General features: G+C 42.8%; 1 protein-coding gene across 3 annotated transcripts in view; it reads left to right on the top strand.

Moving 5' to 3' along the window:
* The window catches only part of UBXN7 (UBX domain protein 7), a 104,238-nt gene extending 93,908 nt beyond the window's left edge, over positions 1-10,330 (top strand). For all 3 annotated transcript variants that reach the window (XM_019024413.3, XM_019024414.3, XM_019024412.3), the window contains exon 11: positions 1,129-10,330. In XM_019024413.3, the coding sequence (XP_018879958.1) occupies positions 1,129-1,290 (162 nt within the window). In that variant the 3' untranslated portion in view covers positions 1,291-10,330. The remainder of the gene's footprint in view (positions 1-1,128) is intronic.
* Positions 10,331-16,269: the final 5,939 nt, after the last annotated feature.

The raw sequence follows: 16,269 nt of genomic DNA, 5'->3' as shown, positions 1-16,269 counted from the left end.
CAACCTCTGCCTCCCAGGCTTAAGCCATTCTCCTCCCACCTTGACCTTCCCGGTAGCTGGGACTACAGGCACACACCACCATGCCCAGCTAGTTTTTATTTTTATTTTTACTTTTTTTGAGACGAAGATTGGCTCTGTTACCCAGGCTGGAGTGCGGTGGCATGATCTTGGCTCACTGCAAGCTCAGCCTCCCGGGTTCAAGCAATTCTGCCTCAGCCTCCCAAGTAGTTGGGATTACAGGTGTGCACCACCATGCCCAGCTAATTTTTTTGTATTTTTAGTAGAGACGGGATTTCACCATGTTGGCCCGACTGGTCTCGAACTTCTGACCTCAAGCGAGCCACCATGCCTGGCCCATATTTTTTGATGAGATGGGATTTTGCCATGTTGCCCCAGCTGGTCTCCAACTCCTGTGCTCAAGCTGTCCCCCTCCTTGGCCTCCCAAAGTGCAGGGATTACAGATGTGAGCAACCGTGCCCCGACACCCTCTGTTTTTAACTGCTGGAAACAGAATCTTGAGTCTGACTAGCTTAGCTTTGCTTAGCCTGTGAATGAATCCCTTGGGTCAGGCATTGCTGGCCATTTGCTGTGGCTGGAGATAATTAGGCTGATTCTTGAAGACTGTGTTACTGAAATGCAAGCAGTGTTGAAGTTTGATGGGAAGCAGAGAGGGAGATGTTGAAGAAACCTGCAAAAGATGGGAATGGTCCAGTTTCTGAGAAGGCAAGAAGAGATTCGGTGCACAGGTGGCAAGATTGGGTGTAGGTAGAATGAAGGACATATCTTCCTTGATAAAAGGAAGAAAGGAAAACGGATAAAATGTTTTAAAATGAGAACAATAATTTAATTTTATAAATAGTGACTGGGTATATTTATTGGGGAGCCCAATAATAACTGTGTATTTCAGTATCACTTAATGGCTGTAAGTAATTGGGGTCAGATTTATCTCCCTGTCCAAAGGTTTATATTGGCCCTTCCCCAAGGGCAAGCTTTGGTTATATGAAAGAAGAACTTACATTTAATAGCTGATCTAATATGATTAAAAAGAGAATGTTTTATATTTAATTCACTAATATGCTCTTTCCTCTTTTTCCGTCTAATGGCTTTGTCTTTCTCTTGTTTTTATAGGCTTTGGTGAAGCACGTCCAGTCTAAAGGATACCCAAATGAACGTTTTGAACTTCTCACCAACTTTCCTCGAAGGAAATTATCTCATCTGGACTATGATATTACATTGCAAGAGGCAGGCCTTTGTCCTCAAGAGACTGTCTTTGTACAGGAAAGAAATTAACACCATGGCTTGACCTCTCTCAGCTTACCCCTTTTTTCCCTTTTCCTGTGAGATACCATGTCACTAAGTATGCATTTTGGCTCATACGACCACAGAGCCAAAGTTGGGCAAGCAAGTCACCTTCCTTCTCTTATTTCTTGATCTCTCCTATAATCAGTCTCTTTCTCCCCCTTTGTTTCTTTCTCCTCTTCTGTTTTCTCTCTCCCCTCTCCGTACCCTTCCGCCTCCCCCTCCCCCCACACTTTTCTTTCTTACCTAATCTGGTGACCAAACTGAAGTGTAAGGATAAGACCTCTCCTAGTACTAGCAGCAGGAATTGTGTGTTCCAGTAAGTGGTCTCTTGCACGGCACTTTTTTGGGATCAAATGTTAACGTTACTCCCCAGACTCTTCAGGCAAAAGAATGGCTAGATTCAGAGTAAGAACAACCCTCCCTTTTTTGTAAGTCCCCGTGTTTAGCAGGGAGAAGAAATTCTCTAACATGGGTTTGGTTTGTTGTGTTCTTCATGTGGAAATGTCGCTTAACAAAATATCCAGGCTTTTGTTTACATGGAAAAAGCATCCCTTGTAATGATTGCTCATCATACTTAAAAACCTTTTTCAAAGGATTTTCATGTTCCCAGCTATAAGGACTATTTCCATGACATGTGTTATTGGCAGAATGAGTGTTAAATATGGAGCCTATAGCATGGGGTGACTTTCATTGTCCTAACCTGAGACAGTTTTCCTTATTACTCTGTATTGATCCTGCTAGTCCAAGAATGGACATGAAGTGAACCTATCGTGGTGACTGGATAGGAAGGTGCTTGCTATTTTTGCCAGCACAGCATATTAGTTCCTTTGGAGCCCTCCATTGTCTGAGTCTGCAGTGATCTGTAGGAAGGCAGCAGGTCAATAATCATGTAGTACAATGGCTTGGAATTGTAACCACTATGGTTATTGATTGTCCTGTGTTGTTTCAGGCATACTTAGGTATGTCCCTGGGGAAAAAGAAAACCATTCAGCTGAGAGTTGCTAACCATGTTCTTTTGGTTAGAAATAATGATTCATTTTTTGCCCCTGGTTGGAATAGTCTCTAAAAGGCTCTGGTGACTGAATTGAACATGAGTCCGCATGCTGTTTTCTTTCAAAAGGTATCAAAACGGAAAGCCTCTCTAAGGGGAAGACCTTTCAGCTCCATTCAGAAGACAACATTTAGTAAGGAGGATGGCGGAGGTTACTAGTAATTTTCAGATGTCGTGGGTTTTTTCTGCCAACAAAACCCAAAATCAAATTAGAGTTGGTGAAAGCTTTCTTCAGTGTTTTTAGAAGAGGCCATCCTGAATCTGTAGAATACCATTTACACATCAACTTCACCCTATGCTCATTTCGTATTTTGAGCTTAAATGGAGTCCTCTGAAGGGGTAGTCGTGATTCTGGTGGCAAAACTAGAACTTTTAACTTGTAAAATGAAAAATATTAAATGGACCTTTTTGTCAGTTGAGGATTTAGATTGATTCTTTTATCTGAGGAGCGTATGTTCCTCAGATGTTGCGTAGAGACCTTTAGGTTTTCATCTACTTTAAGATTGCTCTCTTGGCAATTAGGGGATTTGGGAAAAGAAGAAAAAAAGATGCTATGTGTTGCTAGTACACAGCTATAGGATATGGTTTCTAATGGTTGAATTATGAGGAACTCTCCCTAAAGAATGAGTTTTGTATCTCCTCAAGGAAATCATGGAAAAATCTGTTTATTCTTCAGTGAGTCCTTTTGAATTAATGTTCTTACATTTTTTTCTAAGTCTGTGTAAGTGCTTATGTATAAGTATATAATTGTATAAATATTTATAAATATATTTATATAATTACGGTTTCATTTCTACCTTGAGTCAAAGTTCTCTCTTTAGATTGGTGACTGAGTAATACTTACACTTTGGTGTTTTTTCTTAGGTTCTTGAGGCTTACTTAACTAGCAGCTTCTGATTTATTGAGTGAAAGATGGTTTTCATGTTAATTCCTCAGTTGTATCTCTGAACTTGCATAACATACTTGCCGTTTGAAGAATAGAGCTGTATACTGTCAAAGGTGCACTGGAGGGTAAAACATTTGTTGGTAGTAGACAAGCTCAGAAATCCAAAAATTCAGGGAGGGCACAGGGTAAGAAGAGAGGTTTGCTCAGCTTTGTGCTCTGATGGCACCCATCTGTACTCCAGCAAAGCCATAGCTGAAGCCCAAATTGCTCAAACATGTGAAGTCAATCATTTTTCCTATAGGGCTCTGTTTCCTTCTCTTTACCTTCTAGCTTCTCTTGATAAAAGTTGGGAGAACTGCCAACGTGTTCATCAGTGAGAGGGTGTGGTTCTTTCTGATATGTTCAGCACGTGCATATTCATTTATGAGAAACCAAAGTAACTTCTTCAACTTGGGTTACCGTGGGATAATTAAGTAGATATAAAGTGATTTAAAAGACAGCATGGTACTTTCACCCAGCTTAACATGCAGCTGGGATGTCTACAATACAAGATGTGTGGGTTTCATTTTATTTTATTTTGAGGCAGGAGTGTAATTATCTTAGGGTTGATATAAAGGCCCATGGGAAGAGTTATGGATTGTACATGGGAAGAGTCCATGAGGAGTATTGCCTTGCTCAAGAATTTAATCCACTGACAGAGTATGCTTCTTCCAGTTTGCCTTACTTCCTCTGCAAGCTTCTTTGCTCCTTAGGGCAGAGGTTTTATTGAATAGATTAAATGAGGTCAGTAAGATTAGTTAAAAATAGTCATTCCTTGTGGGTGTTGGACACAGCTTGAAAGGAGTGTTTAAAAAAAAAAGCTAGGGAGGAAAAGAACAAGAAAGATAGACTTCGAGAGTGATAAGAGAAAAATACACGGAGATGGAATGGAAACTACCAGGAAGGCCGGGCGCGGTGGCTCATGACTGTAATCCCAACATTTTGGGAGGCCGAGGTGGGCAGATCACCTGAGGTCAGGAGATCGAGGCCAGCCTGAGTAACATGGTGAAACCCCATCTCTACTAAAAATACAAAAATTACCTGGGTGTGGTGGCGTGCACCTGTAATCCCAGCTACTCAGAGGCTGAGGCAGGGGAATGGCTTGAACCTGGGAGGCAGAGGTTGCAGTGAGCCGAGATCGCACCATTACACTCCAGCCTGGGCAACAGAGCGACACTCCATCTCAGATTAAAAAAAAAAAAGAAGAAGAAGAAAACTAGTGGGAAAAAAGTGAGAGGAATACTTTTTTGAAATTGGTATCGGAAGGAACTGGAGAAGAGAAAAGAACAGTGCCAAATGAGAAAAGAACAGGAAACTTAATACTAACTGGCATGCACCAGATACTTTTGTGTACATTTTCCTCTTCAATCTCCCTAAGAATCGTGCAAAATGTATACTTTCTTCCCATGTTAAGAAAACAGGTATAGAGAACTTATTCAGGATGTCATAGCTAGTGAGTGGCAAATCAGAATTGGAATCCAGAGTCCACGCTGTGTTCTCTTTCAGCAAGAGAATCAAGCTACCCAGATGATTCTCTTCTCATTGTTTGGCTTTGTAAAGTGTCCCTTAGTTTTGTTCCCATAAATATAGAGGAAGTAGTTGGGTTAAAGTTGTGGCATTTGCACTATGCCTATACATTTTTATTTATGCCATTATTTTGAGAGGCTGATTATTGCTTTTTTAAAATGATGCACTGGTGAAGATGTGAAAGTAAAATTGCCACGTGGCATTATTTGCCAAGAATAAATGAAAAGGGTAAAAAAACAATTTTTTCTTTTTTTAAACATTTTTCAGAAAAGATACAATTATCCTTTTTAATAGGCGAGCGCCACCACGCCCGGCTAATTTTTGCATTTTTCGTAGAGACAGGTTTTCACCATGTTGGCCAGGATGGTCTCGATCTCTTGATCTCGTGTTCCGCCCACCTCGGCCTCCTAAAGTGCTGGGATTACAGGCATGAGCCACTGCGCCCGATCTACAATTCTGTTTTCTGTGTCCCATCCATACCAGATTATTGAACCCTCTGTGTGTATGTTTTTAAATCTTGTATATAATTCTACTTCCTTGACTTACAAGTCAACAATTAGCTATTGAGTTCTTTATAGAAGTTGGAAATATTTTGAAATCTGAGATCTAATTCCTGGCCAGGTGTGGTGGCTCATGCCTGTAATCCCAATATTTTGGGAGGCCGAGGTGGGTGGATCACCTGAGGTTGGGAGTTCGAGATCAGCCTGGCCAACATGCTGAAACCCCGTCTCTACTAAAAAATACAAAAATTAGCCAGGCATGGTGGCTGTCTGTAATCCCAGCTAATGGGGAGGCTGAGGCACAAGAATCTCTTGAACCTGGGAGGCGGAGGTTGCAGTGAGCCGAGATCACACCACTGCACTCCATCCTGGGCAATGGAGCAAGACTCTGTCTCAAAAAATAATAAATAAGATATGATTCCTGCCTGTTTTATCCAGTTAGAGAGACACACTACACATGAAATTGGAGAGCATGTAAATGTTTACCTATTAGTTCAAACTTAGAAAAAGGGAAGAATATGTTTTAGTTAGCAAAGTCTTAAACAAGACTGAAAAGTGGCAAGCACTGTAGCTCACGTTTTCTTTTGACTCACCTTTTTCTTTAGCTCCACCTTTTGTAACTTCTAGATTTGGGGCATGAAGTTCTGCCAGTAAGGCATAACCAGTACCCAAGTAGGAAAGGATTATTGATCCCCGGAGTAAAGATTCCTAGCTTGCGGGGATCTCACTATTGATCCCCCGGAGTAAAGATTCCTAGCTCGCAGGAATCTTACTTGCACACTTAGGGAAAATACCAGAGGGAGCCACTAGCAACCGAAAAATGAAGGAAAGATTTAATTTCTCTACCCAGGTACAAATCCAATGCATAGTATAGTATCTATTATATGCAGAAAGGGCACTGGAGATGTGAGAGCCCTTTGGGTAACAGCTCTGCTAGTTGTTACCTTCACACTTCTCTTTCTTCTTAATCTCTGGTTTCTCGTCTGAAAAATGAGATAATTGGACTAGATTAATAGTTCTCAGCCTTTTCTAGAACAACAAATTAGATTATCTCTGAAGTCCTTTTCCAAAATTTCATGCTTCCAGTCTCTCCCCGTGATTGCATATTATCCCTAGGCTAATTAAAAGTGTGCTGGTTAATCAGGTTCTTTGCTTTTTTTTTTTTGCTTTTTTTTAATTCTGTGTTCAGGTATCATTTGACCAACAACTTGCTCTTAATCTTACTGTGATGGCTGAAATCTCCAAAGAGGAGAGTCTAATAGTTATAGGTCTGGTAGTAATAATCTTGTAAACAATTCATTATTTTTTAAAACTTAATGCTGTGTGCCTAATCAGTGTTGAGTGTGACTAAAATGTAAATGAGACCCAAATATGACACTAACGCTGGCACTAAATTGTATTTTTACTTGTGTACTTAAAGTACTTTACTGGCCTGTTGGGCAATTGATTTGTATAAGATTCACACCTGGTTTTGGCAGAAACAGCTTTTTAAAGATACAATTAGGCTAACTTTTAAAAATGTTTTTTATCCCACAGAATGTATCTTTATTATGTCATTCTTACCGTCTCTCTGCCTTTTTTGACCATCATTTAACTACGCAGTGGTAAATCATGGGGTGCAGGCTGATGAATTAGTAGTCTTTGTAAAACTAAAATGTAATGAGCATAGGAAGAGACAGCTCTTCTGGTGAACATGGCAGTTTTCCGGTAATACCAGCCTTGATGAATAGGCTAAAGACAGCTTTGTACTATAGACATTCAACTTCACTGGATTCTCTGGCTTAGCGTTTCAGTTATTGTCTTGCCGTGAAACATGGTGTTGCACTGTACACATTTTAGAATAGTGGCAAGAATGTTCTTTAGAACTGCAGATAACCCAACAGAGAATACCATACCAATATATCGGTTTCTCCTGTTACATAGAGATTTGGTATTTCAGTGATGGTTATTATGATTTTTGACTCACCTGTGTGTCAGTCCTGCTAGAGAGACAGTATAGAATCAAGAATTTCTTGATGTCTTTTTAAAAATAGAGATTACAATGGCCTTGCTAGTTTTCCTGTGAAGTGAACTTACATGGCTGGATTATTGAATGTGACAGACCCTTAATTAGAAATCTTTTAATCCTGCTTTCCATTTTACTTCTCCACCATTTATTTTTAACATTCATTCTCTGAAAATAGTTATGATTTTTAGTGTAATTGGCTATGTTTAAGAAATTCCATTTCAAAGTCTTAATATGTAACAATCTTCATTTTTTATAAAATTGAAGGACATTTTTGAGGCAAACTTACTTTTATAGCTCATTTTCTCTCTAGTTAAGGAGAATTCTCTGGTTTCATATAGAGAATGGCTAGCTCTGTGATACCCCACCCTCTTTGTGGCCTACCAGTTGCTGTTGTGTTGCTTAAAATTGCAGATATTCTCATAAACATGATGATTTTTGGCACAGGCCTTTCTTTGCCATATTGATTTCAAAATAAAGTTGGGCAATCCAATTTGAACTACTTTAATAAACATACTTTAGCATTCCTGTAATGAGAAAGTATTTTCAAAAGATAACCAGATTTATGTCTAGGATTAGAGATGGCAAATACCGATGATAGTATTTTTCCCAAGAGCAATCACATATTAATCTATAAATATGAGAAGTCGCATTATTGTACTTAATTCTTTGGCAACAAACAGCAAGTTTTTATTGTTTAATTGTATTTCCTCTCTAGAGATCACAATACTTTGGGTATTTTATATCCCTTCTAAAGGTCATTTGGGTTTTCAAATGGGAAGAATAGTCAAGCTAAGCTGGACTAAACCTAAGTAATATTTTATCTCATCAAAAGAAGTTATTAATCTAACTGGGTTAGCATGAGTCACTCATTTTTTAGACATGATAAGTGGGAAACATTTCAAATCATTAGATAAATTCTAACCTGGAATTGAATTCCCCCTTTCTTAAAATCTTTTTAATTTGCTTTTTTCATAGACTCAGTATGGAACTCTTAACTGATAGGGGAGAGATTCTTGATCTGGAACCATTCCCTGCCATTCTGCTTTTTTCTCTCTATCTAGGTAGCTGGTTCCATAGTGCCTGTCACTAGGGTCCATTTCAGTTTGATGACATTAGACCGTTTACACTCAGTTGTGATACCTTGCTGTTTGCAGCAACATGATTTTACAGTATGCTTTTCTCAAAGCTTTGCATTCTTAATGGAGATATCAAATGGTGTAATTCCAAATATAAATATGTTTATGACACTAATCATATGCTTTTAACAATAACTTTTTGATAACGTATTGCCCTGTAAGTTAAACCTTACACGGAGTGACTGTTGCCATCAGAAAATCCCCTTTCACCTGCTAGTGAGAGTGAAAGTAGTACGTGGCCTCCACTTTTCAGTTAACGAGTAGCAAGCTTCTAGTAAGGGCTGCTTATCTGACCCATTTGGGGTCTTGGGCCTTGTTACTTTCCTGGGTTCCTCCCTTCAGCTGGAAAGGCTGTTGAAAACACTTGCCAGGAAACAGTAAAGCTGTGAGAGAATCTTCTAGTCTTAGATACAGAGAAATGAGTACCAGTTGATGCTAACATGATACTTAGACTTTGAGGGGCTTCCATCCAAGCTTTGGCATGAATCTGTTAGACACGGTTTTCTTCACTCCTCTGATAATCTTTTTTTCCAGAATGGTTTTTTGTTGTTGTTGTTGTTGTTGTTGTTAACAGATTCTAAACATCCAGTGTTGTTTTGTTTTGTTTTGTTTGCCCTTCAGGAAAGTCCTTTTTTGAGTAGGTATTGATTGTTCTTCCATGGAAACTCTCAGCAGTGTCTGTGCAGGCTCTGTGCATGCTTTGTGTGAGTTCAGTTTGAACAATGCATTTGAAATCACCTGGGATGTCCAATTCTGGCATGTCTTCATTGATTGTGTTTTTAAACATGTTTCATGTTTCATGTCATTTTCCAAACCTCACTTTACATCTTACTCAGAGAAGTTAATCAAGGAATGAAATTTCTAGGGGGATAGGGATGATGAGGGTGGGTTGGGGGCTTGAGTGAAGTCAACTGGGGGTATTTGCTTTAAAGTGTTTTCTAAAGCAGTTCCTAACAGTATTTAGAGATTCCCTGGGATGTTTGTGTGCTCAACTTATTCTGGACAAAGTGTGTGTGGGGGTGGTCTTACTGAGATTTGCATTCTTAATGCAGGACAGGCTCTAAATTTCATCTGTACTCTAAATTTGTGATTGAATCCAAGAAGATAACAGAGACAGTGCTCCTGTTGTAATGTTTCTGGCAAGTGCTCCCTAAAATGCCATCGAATTCTGTTTTCTGGGCCTTTTCTCCCATGGTGCTAGGAGATACCATTGATTTCTGCAGCTCTTCTCAGTGGTGGGAAGAAGTCTTTGGGATTGTTGAGCAAGGGGCAGCTGGACCATCCACTAAATTTTTTTGTTCAAGACACATTAGAGACCCTCCTGTATATCTAGTAAGTCATAATAAAGGTGCTTGGGAAAGCCTTAAATTTGAAGACACATGGAGGCGGTAGAAAATTAAACTTGTAAGAGGAGAAAAACATGCCATTAGGTAACGCAGAGCTGTAACTACTGGCTAAGACTCAATGGAACTTCCACTTGCTCTAAAACCAGGGAAATCTTAGATAACTGGGTGTGATCTACCTATAGATCTGCCTAGTCTATAGGTAATAATTTCCAGAAGGAGGATCTTGCTGTCAGTTGGGGATCCTCTGGTTTGGTCTGTACCAAATTGTGAATACTCTTGCTGTGTTGTACCCAGTTGCTTTATATTAATACTGCAACTTGAAACGGGGAGGGTGGGGGGGACAACGGGGTGGGGGAGGGAAGGGAGTGGGACGATAAGTCTTTTGAAGACATCAGCTCACTGTGCTGAGAGAGGGACCAAACTCAAGGAAACCTCTGATCTATACATTCAACTGCTGCATTTTTTTATAAATACATGTAAATGTCCTGTTGTAATATTTGATCTTGGAAATAAAAACAAAAACTTTTCAGTATTAGTTTTTTTTGTGTTGTTGTTTTTACAAGATAAGACTCTGGATATTACTTTCAGTAATACAATTTAGATTCCAAAAGCTCGCCCCCTCACGTTCTCATTTAGGTCAGTTACTATTGATTGACAAAGGTTACTTTGTAGTCCCGTTGTTACGTGTAACGTTTGCTAGCCTTTTTTCTGCTCTTTGTGGTATGTCAAACATTTATGGTAAACACTCTGTAAATATTAGTCCAGTTGTTACAGAAACATTGGGTAAGCTAGGCTTGTTAGGTAAGTATGATTCTGTGTTTGACATACTTGGGCGAATATTCAAGTGTCTATTCTTTCAGACCAGCAGTAATTACTAATGGTTAATTAAGGACTTAGCTTAATTGAAGGAAAGATAATTACTAAATTAATGGGCAAAAAGGAGATACGATTATATGGTATGACAGAAATTGTTATTGCTGCTGGATGCAGTGGCTCATGCCTGTAATCCCAGCCCTTTGGGAGGCTGAGATGGGCGGATCACCTGAGGTCAGGAGTTCGAGACCAGCCTGGCCAACATGGTGAAACCCCATCTCTACTAAAAATACAAACATTAGCTGGGTGTGGTGGCGGCCGCCTGTAATCCCAGCTACTTGGGAGGCTGAGACAGGAGAATCGCTTGAACCCAGGAGGCAGAGGTTGCAGTGAGCCGAGATCATGCCACTGCACTGCAGCCTGGGTGACAAGAGTGAAACTGTCTCAAAAAAAAAAAAAAAGCCAGGCGTGGTGGCAGTGCCTATAATCCCATCTACTCGGGAGGCTGAGGCAGGAGACTTGCTTGAACCTGGGAAGTGGAGGGTGCAGTGAGCCGAGATAGCATCCAGCCTGGGTGACAGAGTGACTCCATCTCAAAAAAAAAAAAAAGAAAAAAAAAAAGGATTTCTGCTTAGCTCACAGTTCTACAGTGATGGGTTTGTGCCCCCCCTTTTCTTGTGGAACCATTTCTCATCCCCATGCTCCAGCCTCATGTGCCAAATAATAGGGATGTATGTGACGGGGAGCAAAACAGATACAGCCTCTGCCCTCAAGGAACTTACTTTCTAGTTGGAAACACAGACGATAAACATACATGGAAAAACAGATTTGATTCTAATAGAATGAAAAAAAAATAGAAAAGGAGCCAGTAGAGAATTCTTTATTTTTTTAATTTTGAGACAGAGTCTTGCTCTGTTGCCCAGGCTGGAGTGTGGTGGTTTGATCACAGCTCACTGGAAGCTCCGCCTCCCAGGTTCAAGCAATTCTCCTGCCTCAGCCTCCCAAGTAGCTGGGACTACAGGTGCCCGCCACCACGCCCGGCTAATTTTTGTGTTTTTAGTAGAGACGGGGTTTCACCATGTTGGCCAGGCTGGTCTCGAACTCCTGACCTCAAGTGATTCACCTGCCTCGGCCTCCCACAGTGCTGGGATCACAGATGTGAGCCACTGCGCCCTGCCTGGTGTTTCTTCTCACTGCCCGCACCTCCTTGGTTGGGTCTTTATGGTGGTGATCCCCAGGACCTGGCCCTCTAACTCTCCCTCCGTGATCTCATTCTGATAGTACCAACCGCCGTGTATAATGCCAATGATTTCTCACATCTCCAACTCCAGCCCGTCTCTCCTCCAAGCTTCAGACTCACATGTCTGACTTTTTACACTGCGCCTACAGTTGGAAGTATCACACTTACATCTAAAATGACGCCTCCCCACCCAGACCTGCAGTGACACCACGACCTATGAACCTGCCAGAAACTTAAGTCATTTTCTTTTGCTTATTCCCACATCTCCAATCCAACAGCAAGTCCTTTAACTTCTGCTTCCAAAATGCATAAAATGTAGCCCTACTTTTCAGTCTATTGCCATTACTCTGGTCCAAGTGACCTGCTTTTTATCGTGACCACTGCAGTAGTCTCTGCTCTTACTCTCTTCCGACCCATTCTCCGCATACTGGCTTCTCCTTCCACTCAGAGTGCCCAAGCTCCTTGCTTCATGCCACCCCCTTTGCCCCCTGCCTGCCAGCTGACTAGCCTTCTCTCAAACCCCAACATCAAACACCTTCCTGCTCCACAGCCGAGGCATTTCTTCTGCTTGAGTTCTCGTCTTAGCATGGATCACTTTCTTTTATCCTTTAGGTCTCAGCCTAAAAGTAAACTCCACAACATTCTATTTAAAGGAGAATTCTCAGCTGGGCGCAGTGGCTCACGCCTGTAATCCCAGCACCTTGGGAGGCCAAGGTGGGCAGATCACTTGAGCTCAGGAGTTCTAGACCAGCCTGGCCAATATGGTGAAACCCCGTGTCTACTAAAAACACAAAAATTAGCCGGGTGTGGTGGCACGGTTGCTTGTAATTCCAGGTACTCGGGAGGCTGAGGCAGGAGAATTGCTTGAACCCGGGAGGTGGAGGTTGCAGTGAGCCAAGATGGTGCCACTGGACTCCAGACTCCAGCCTGAGGGACAAGAGCAAAACTCTGTCTCAAAAAAAAAACAAAAAAAACACAAAAAAATAAACACCAGAGTGGGGTGTCAAGGGAGCCAAGAGTAAGAATGTTCAAGAAGGATCCTGTGGCTAACTATGTCTACAGTCAAGTAAAGAGGACAGTGTAGCGTTCATCAGAGACACGAAATCACTGGAGACCAAGAACAGTTTCAGTGCAATGTTGGAGGCAGAAATCTACTTTGGGTGGGTGGAAGTTTACGATATTTATATACTAATGAGAAAACCTAACTTCCTCTTCAGTGGTCTGGTATAAAAGGCAGCACTTTCAATATCTTCCCTTTTTTTCTCCCTCCAATTAAGGGAATGTGCTCTCTTGTCAGCTTTCAGTTGAGTTTGGAGCCCATCCACAGGAGGCTGATTAGTGCTGTCCCTCTTATCTGGGGAACACTAGAAAACAGCTGGCCTGGTTGTCTAGCTGTATCATCTTCTCTTTCTTCTGCCAGTGAATTCTATTTCATCAACTTCCTCTATTTCTTGCTCAAATACCACCTCCAGATCCCACAATATACCCCAGAATGGAACATCTGTCTAGCCTGTTCTCCTAAGTCTTTATTTTTTGTTTTTGTTTTTTTTTCCTTGAGACGGCGTCTCGCTCTGTCGCCCAGGCTGGAGTGCAGTGGTGCGATCTCGGCTCACTGCAACCTCCGCCTCCCGGGTTCAAGCAATTCTCCTGCCTGACCCTCCCGAGTAGCTGGGACAACAGGCGCCGCCACCACGCCCGGCTAATTTTTTGTATTTTTAGTGGAGACGGGGTTTCGCCGTGTTAGCCAGGATGGTCTCGATCTCCTGACCTCGTGATCCGCCTGCTTCCACCTCCAAAGTGCTGGGATTACAGGCGTGAGCCACCGCGCCAGGATTTTTTTGTTTGTTTTTGTTTTTTGTTTTAAACAGAGTCTCACTCTGTTGCCGAGACTGGAGTGCAGTGGCGCGATCTCGGCTCACTGCAACCTCCGCCTCTCGTACTCAAACAGTCCTCCCACCTCAGCCTCCCCGGTAGCTGGGACTACAGTTGTGCACACCACGCCCAGCTAATTTCTGTATCTTTAGTAAAGACGGTTTCACCCTGTTGGTCATGCTGGTCTCAAATTCCTGGCCTTGAAACCGCCTTTGCAAAATGATGACAGACAGTGAAAGAGATCCAACCTAACCGACTCCATCTTGCGTCTAACCTCCAAGCTGCCCTTGTTCATTCCTGGGCGTAGGCTGAACTAACTTTGGGAGAAACTTTGTTTATAATTTATAGTTTAAGCAAAGACGGTAACAGCCCTTTCCCAAAGCAGACCTCCTTCTTGCCGGGGGGACTAGACTAACATTAGTCACAAGATTAGAAATTATGCAGCTGGAGGCTACAAGATTCTGACCCTCCCTACACTGCTCCTAAGATCAGGGCTTGAGACATGTTGCAGACCCTGCACTTGATGGATCAGCTGGCACCACCCAGATGGATAAACTGGCTCATCTGATCTTGTGGCCCCGACCCGGGAGCTGACTCAGCACAAGAAGACAGCTGACTCCCTGTGATTTCATCCCCGACCAATCAGCACTCCCGGCTCACTGGCTCTCCACACCCACCAAGCTGTGCTTAAAAACTCTGCTCCTCGAATGCTCAGGGAGGCTGATTTGAATAATAATAAAACTCCGGTCTCCCGCACAGCCGGCTCTGAGTGAATTACTTTTTCTCTATGGCAATTCCCCTGTCATGGTGAATCGGCTCTGTCTAGGCAGCGGGCAAGTGAACCCCTTGGGCGGTTACAGCCTCAAGTGATCCACCGGCCTCTGCCTCCCGGAGTGCTGGGATTACAGGTGTGGGTCACTGGCACCCGGCCGTCTCCCAAATCTTTCAGCCTCAGGAAGCCTTTTGTGGCATGACTGATTTTCTCAGCCCAGGCCCTGTTCGTCATTTATGTCCTCAGACTCCCATTTGCTCCTGCCTAGGAGCATCACCGACAAAGTAACAGCAAGTAGCTGGATCTCCAGTAGAGCCACACTCCACGGTTATTAACACGTCTGCGAAAAGGTGAAGCTTTAGTGCTTTCATGGCAGCGACCATGCCTCTGTTGCCCTAGGAGGCTCGCCACACGGAAATGAAGAAACAGTCCCAACGCTAGCCTTAGTAGACCCGTTTACCTCAAGTACGTGATTTCTTAAAGAAGTGTCTTGTTCAGCCGGGCGCGGTGTCTCACGCCTGTAATCCCAGCACTTTGGGAGGCCGAGGCGGGCGGATCATGAGGTCAGGGGATCGAGACCATCCTGGCTAACACGGTGAAACCCCGTCTCTACTAAAAATACAAAAAAAAGTAGCCGGGCGTGGTGGCACGCGCCTGTGGTCCCAGCTACTCGGGAGGCTGAGGCCGGAGAATGGTGTGAACCCGGGAGGCGGAGCTTGCAGTGAGTCGAGATCACACCACTGCACTCCAGCCTGGGCAACAGAACGAGACTCCATCTCAAAAAAAAAAAAAAAAAAAAGAAAGAAGTGTCTTGTCCATAAGATAATCATTGAATTAATCATCACAAGTTTACCCGAAGGAGCAAAAACCCACAGCTGCCATCACCAGCCCCACACTAAGTTTGACGCTTTAAGGGATTAAAAACAAATTCCAGCACTTTCCTTTGTCCCACAAGCAACATCTTAACGATATCTACATAAGCCATTGGGTTGGACATGGAGATATCATCTAAAAATCTGAGTGCTAGGCCAGGCGTGGTGGCTCACGCCTGTAATCCTAGCACTTTGGGAGGCCGAGGCAGGCGGAACACAAGGTCAGGAGTTCGAGAGCAGCCTGGCCAACATAGTGAAACCCCGTCTCTACTAAAAATTAAAAAATTAAAAAATTAAATTAGCTGGGTGTGGCAGTGTGCGCCTGTAATCCCAGCTACTGGGGAGGCTGAGGCAGGAGAATCGAGTGAACCCAGGAGGCAGAGGTTTCAGTGAGCCAAGACTGTGCCATTGCACTCCAGCCCGGGTGACAGTACGAGACCCCATATCGAGAGGAAAAAAAAATGTGAGTGATTTACGGCAATCAGCCATTCAGTTATTCCGATAGCCTAAATATGAGATGTTCTAACAGACACTGCATGTGAAATCTCTTTTGCTGGCCAGGTGCAGTGGATCACGCCTGTAATCCCAGCACTTTGGTAGGCCAAGGCGGGTGGATCACTTGAGGTCAGGAGTTCAAGACCAGCCTGGCCAACACGGCAAAACCCCGTCTCTACTAAAAATACAAAAATTAGCCAGGCATGGTGGTGGGCACCTGTAATCCCAGCTACTCAGGAGGCTGAGGCAGGAGAATCGCTTAGAACCTGGGGGTGGAGGTTGCAGTGAGCCAAGATTGCGCCACTGCACTCCAGCCTGGGCAATAGAGCAAGATTCCGTCTCAAAAAAAAAAAAACAACAGAAATGCTTACATAAAAAGCAGCTCATAAACAGTTTAGAAGACTTAAACT

Source organism: Gorilla gorilla, chromosome 2, assembly GCF_029281585.2.
Source record: "Gorilla gorilla gorilla isolate KB3781 chromosome 2, NHGRI_mGorGor1-v2.1_pri, whole genome shotgun sequence".
In the NCBI taxonomy this organism is placed as follows: domain Eukaryota; kingdom Metazoa; phylum Chordata; class Mammalia; order Primates; family Hominidae; genus Gorilla; species Gorilla gorilla.
The sequence above is the reverse complement of the archived record's forward strand: the minus strand, read 5'-3'. Positions and strand labels throughout refer to the sequence as shown.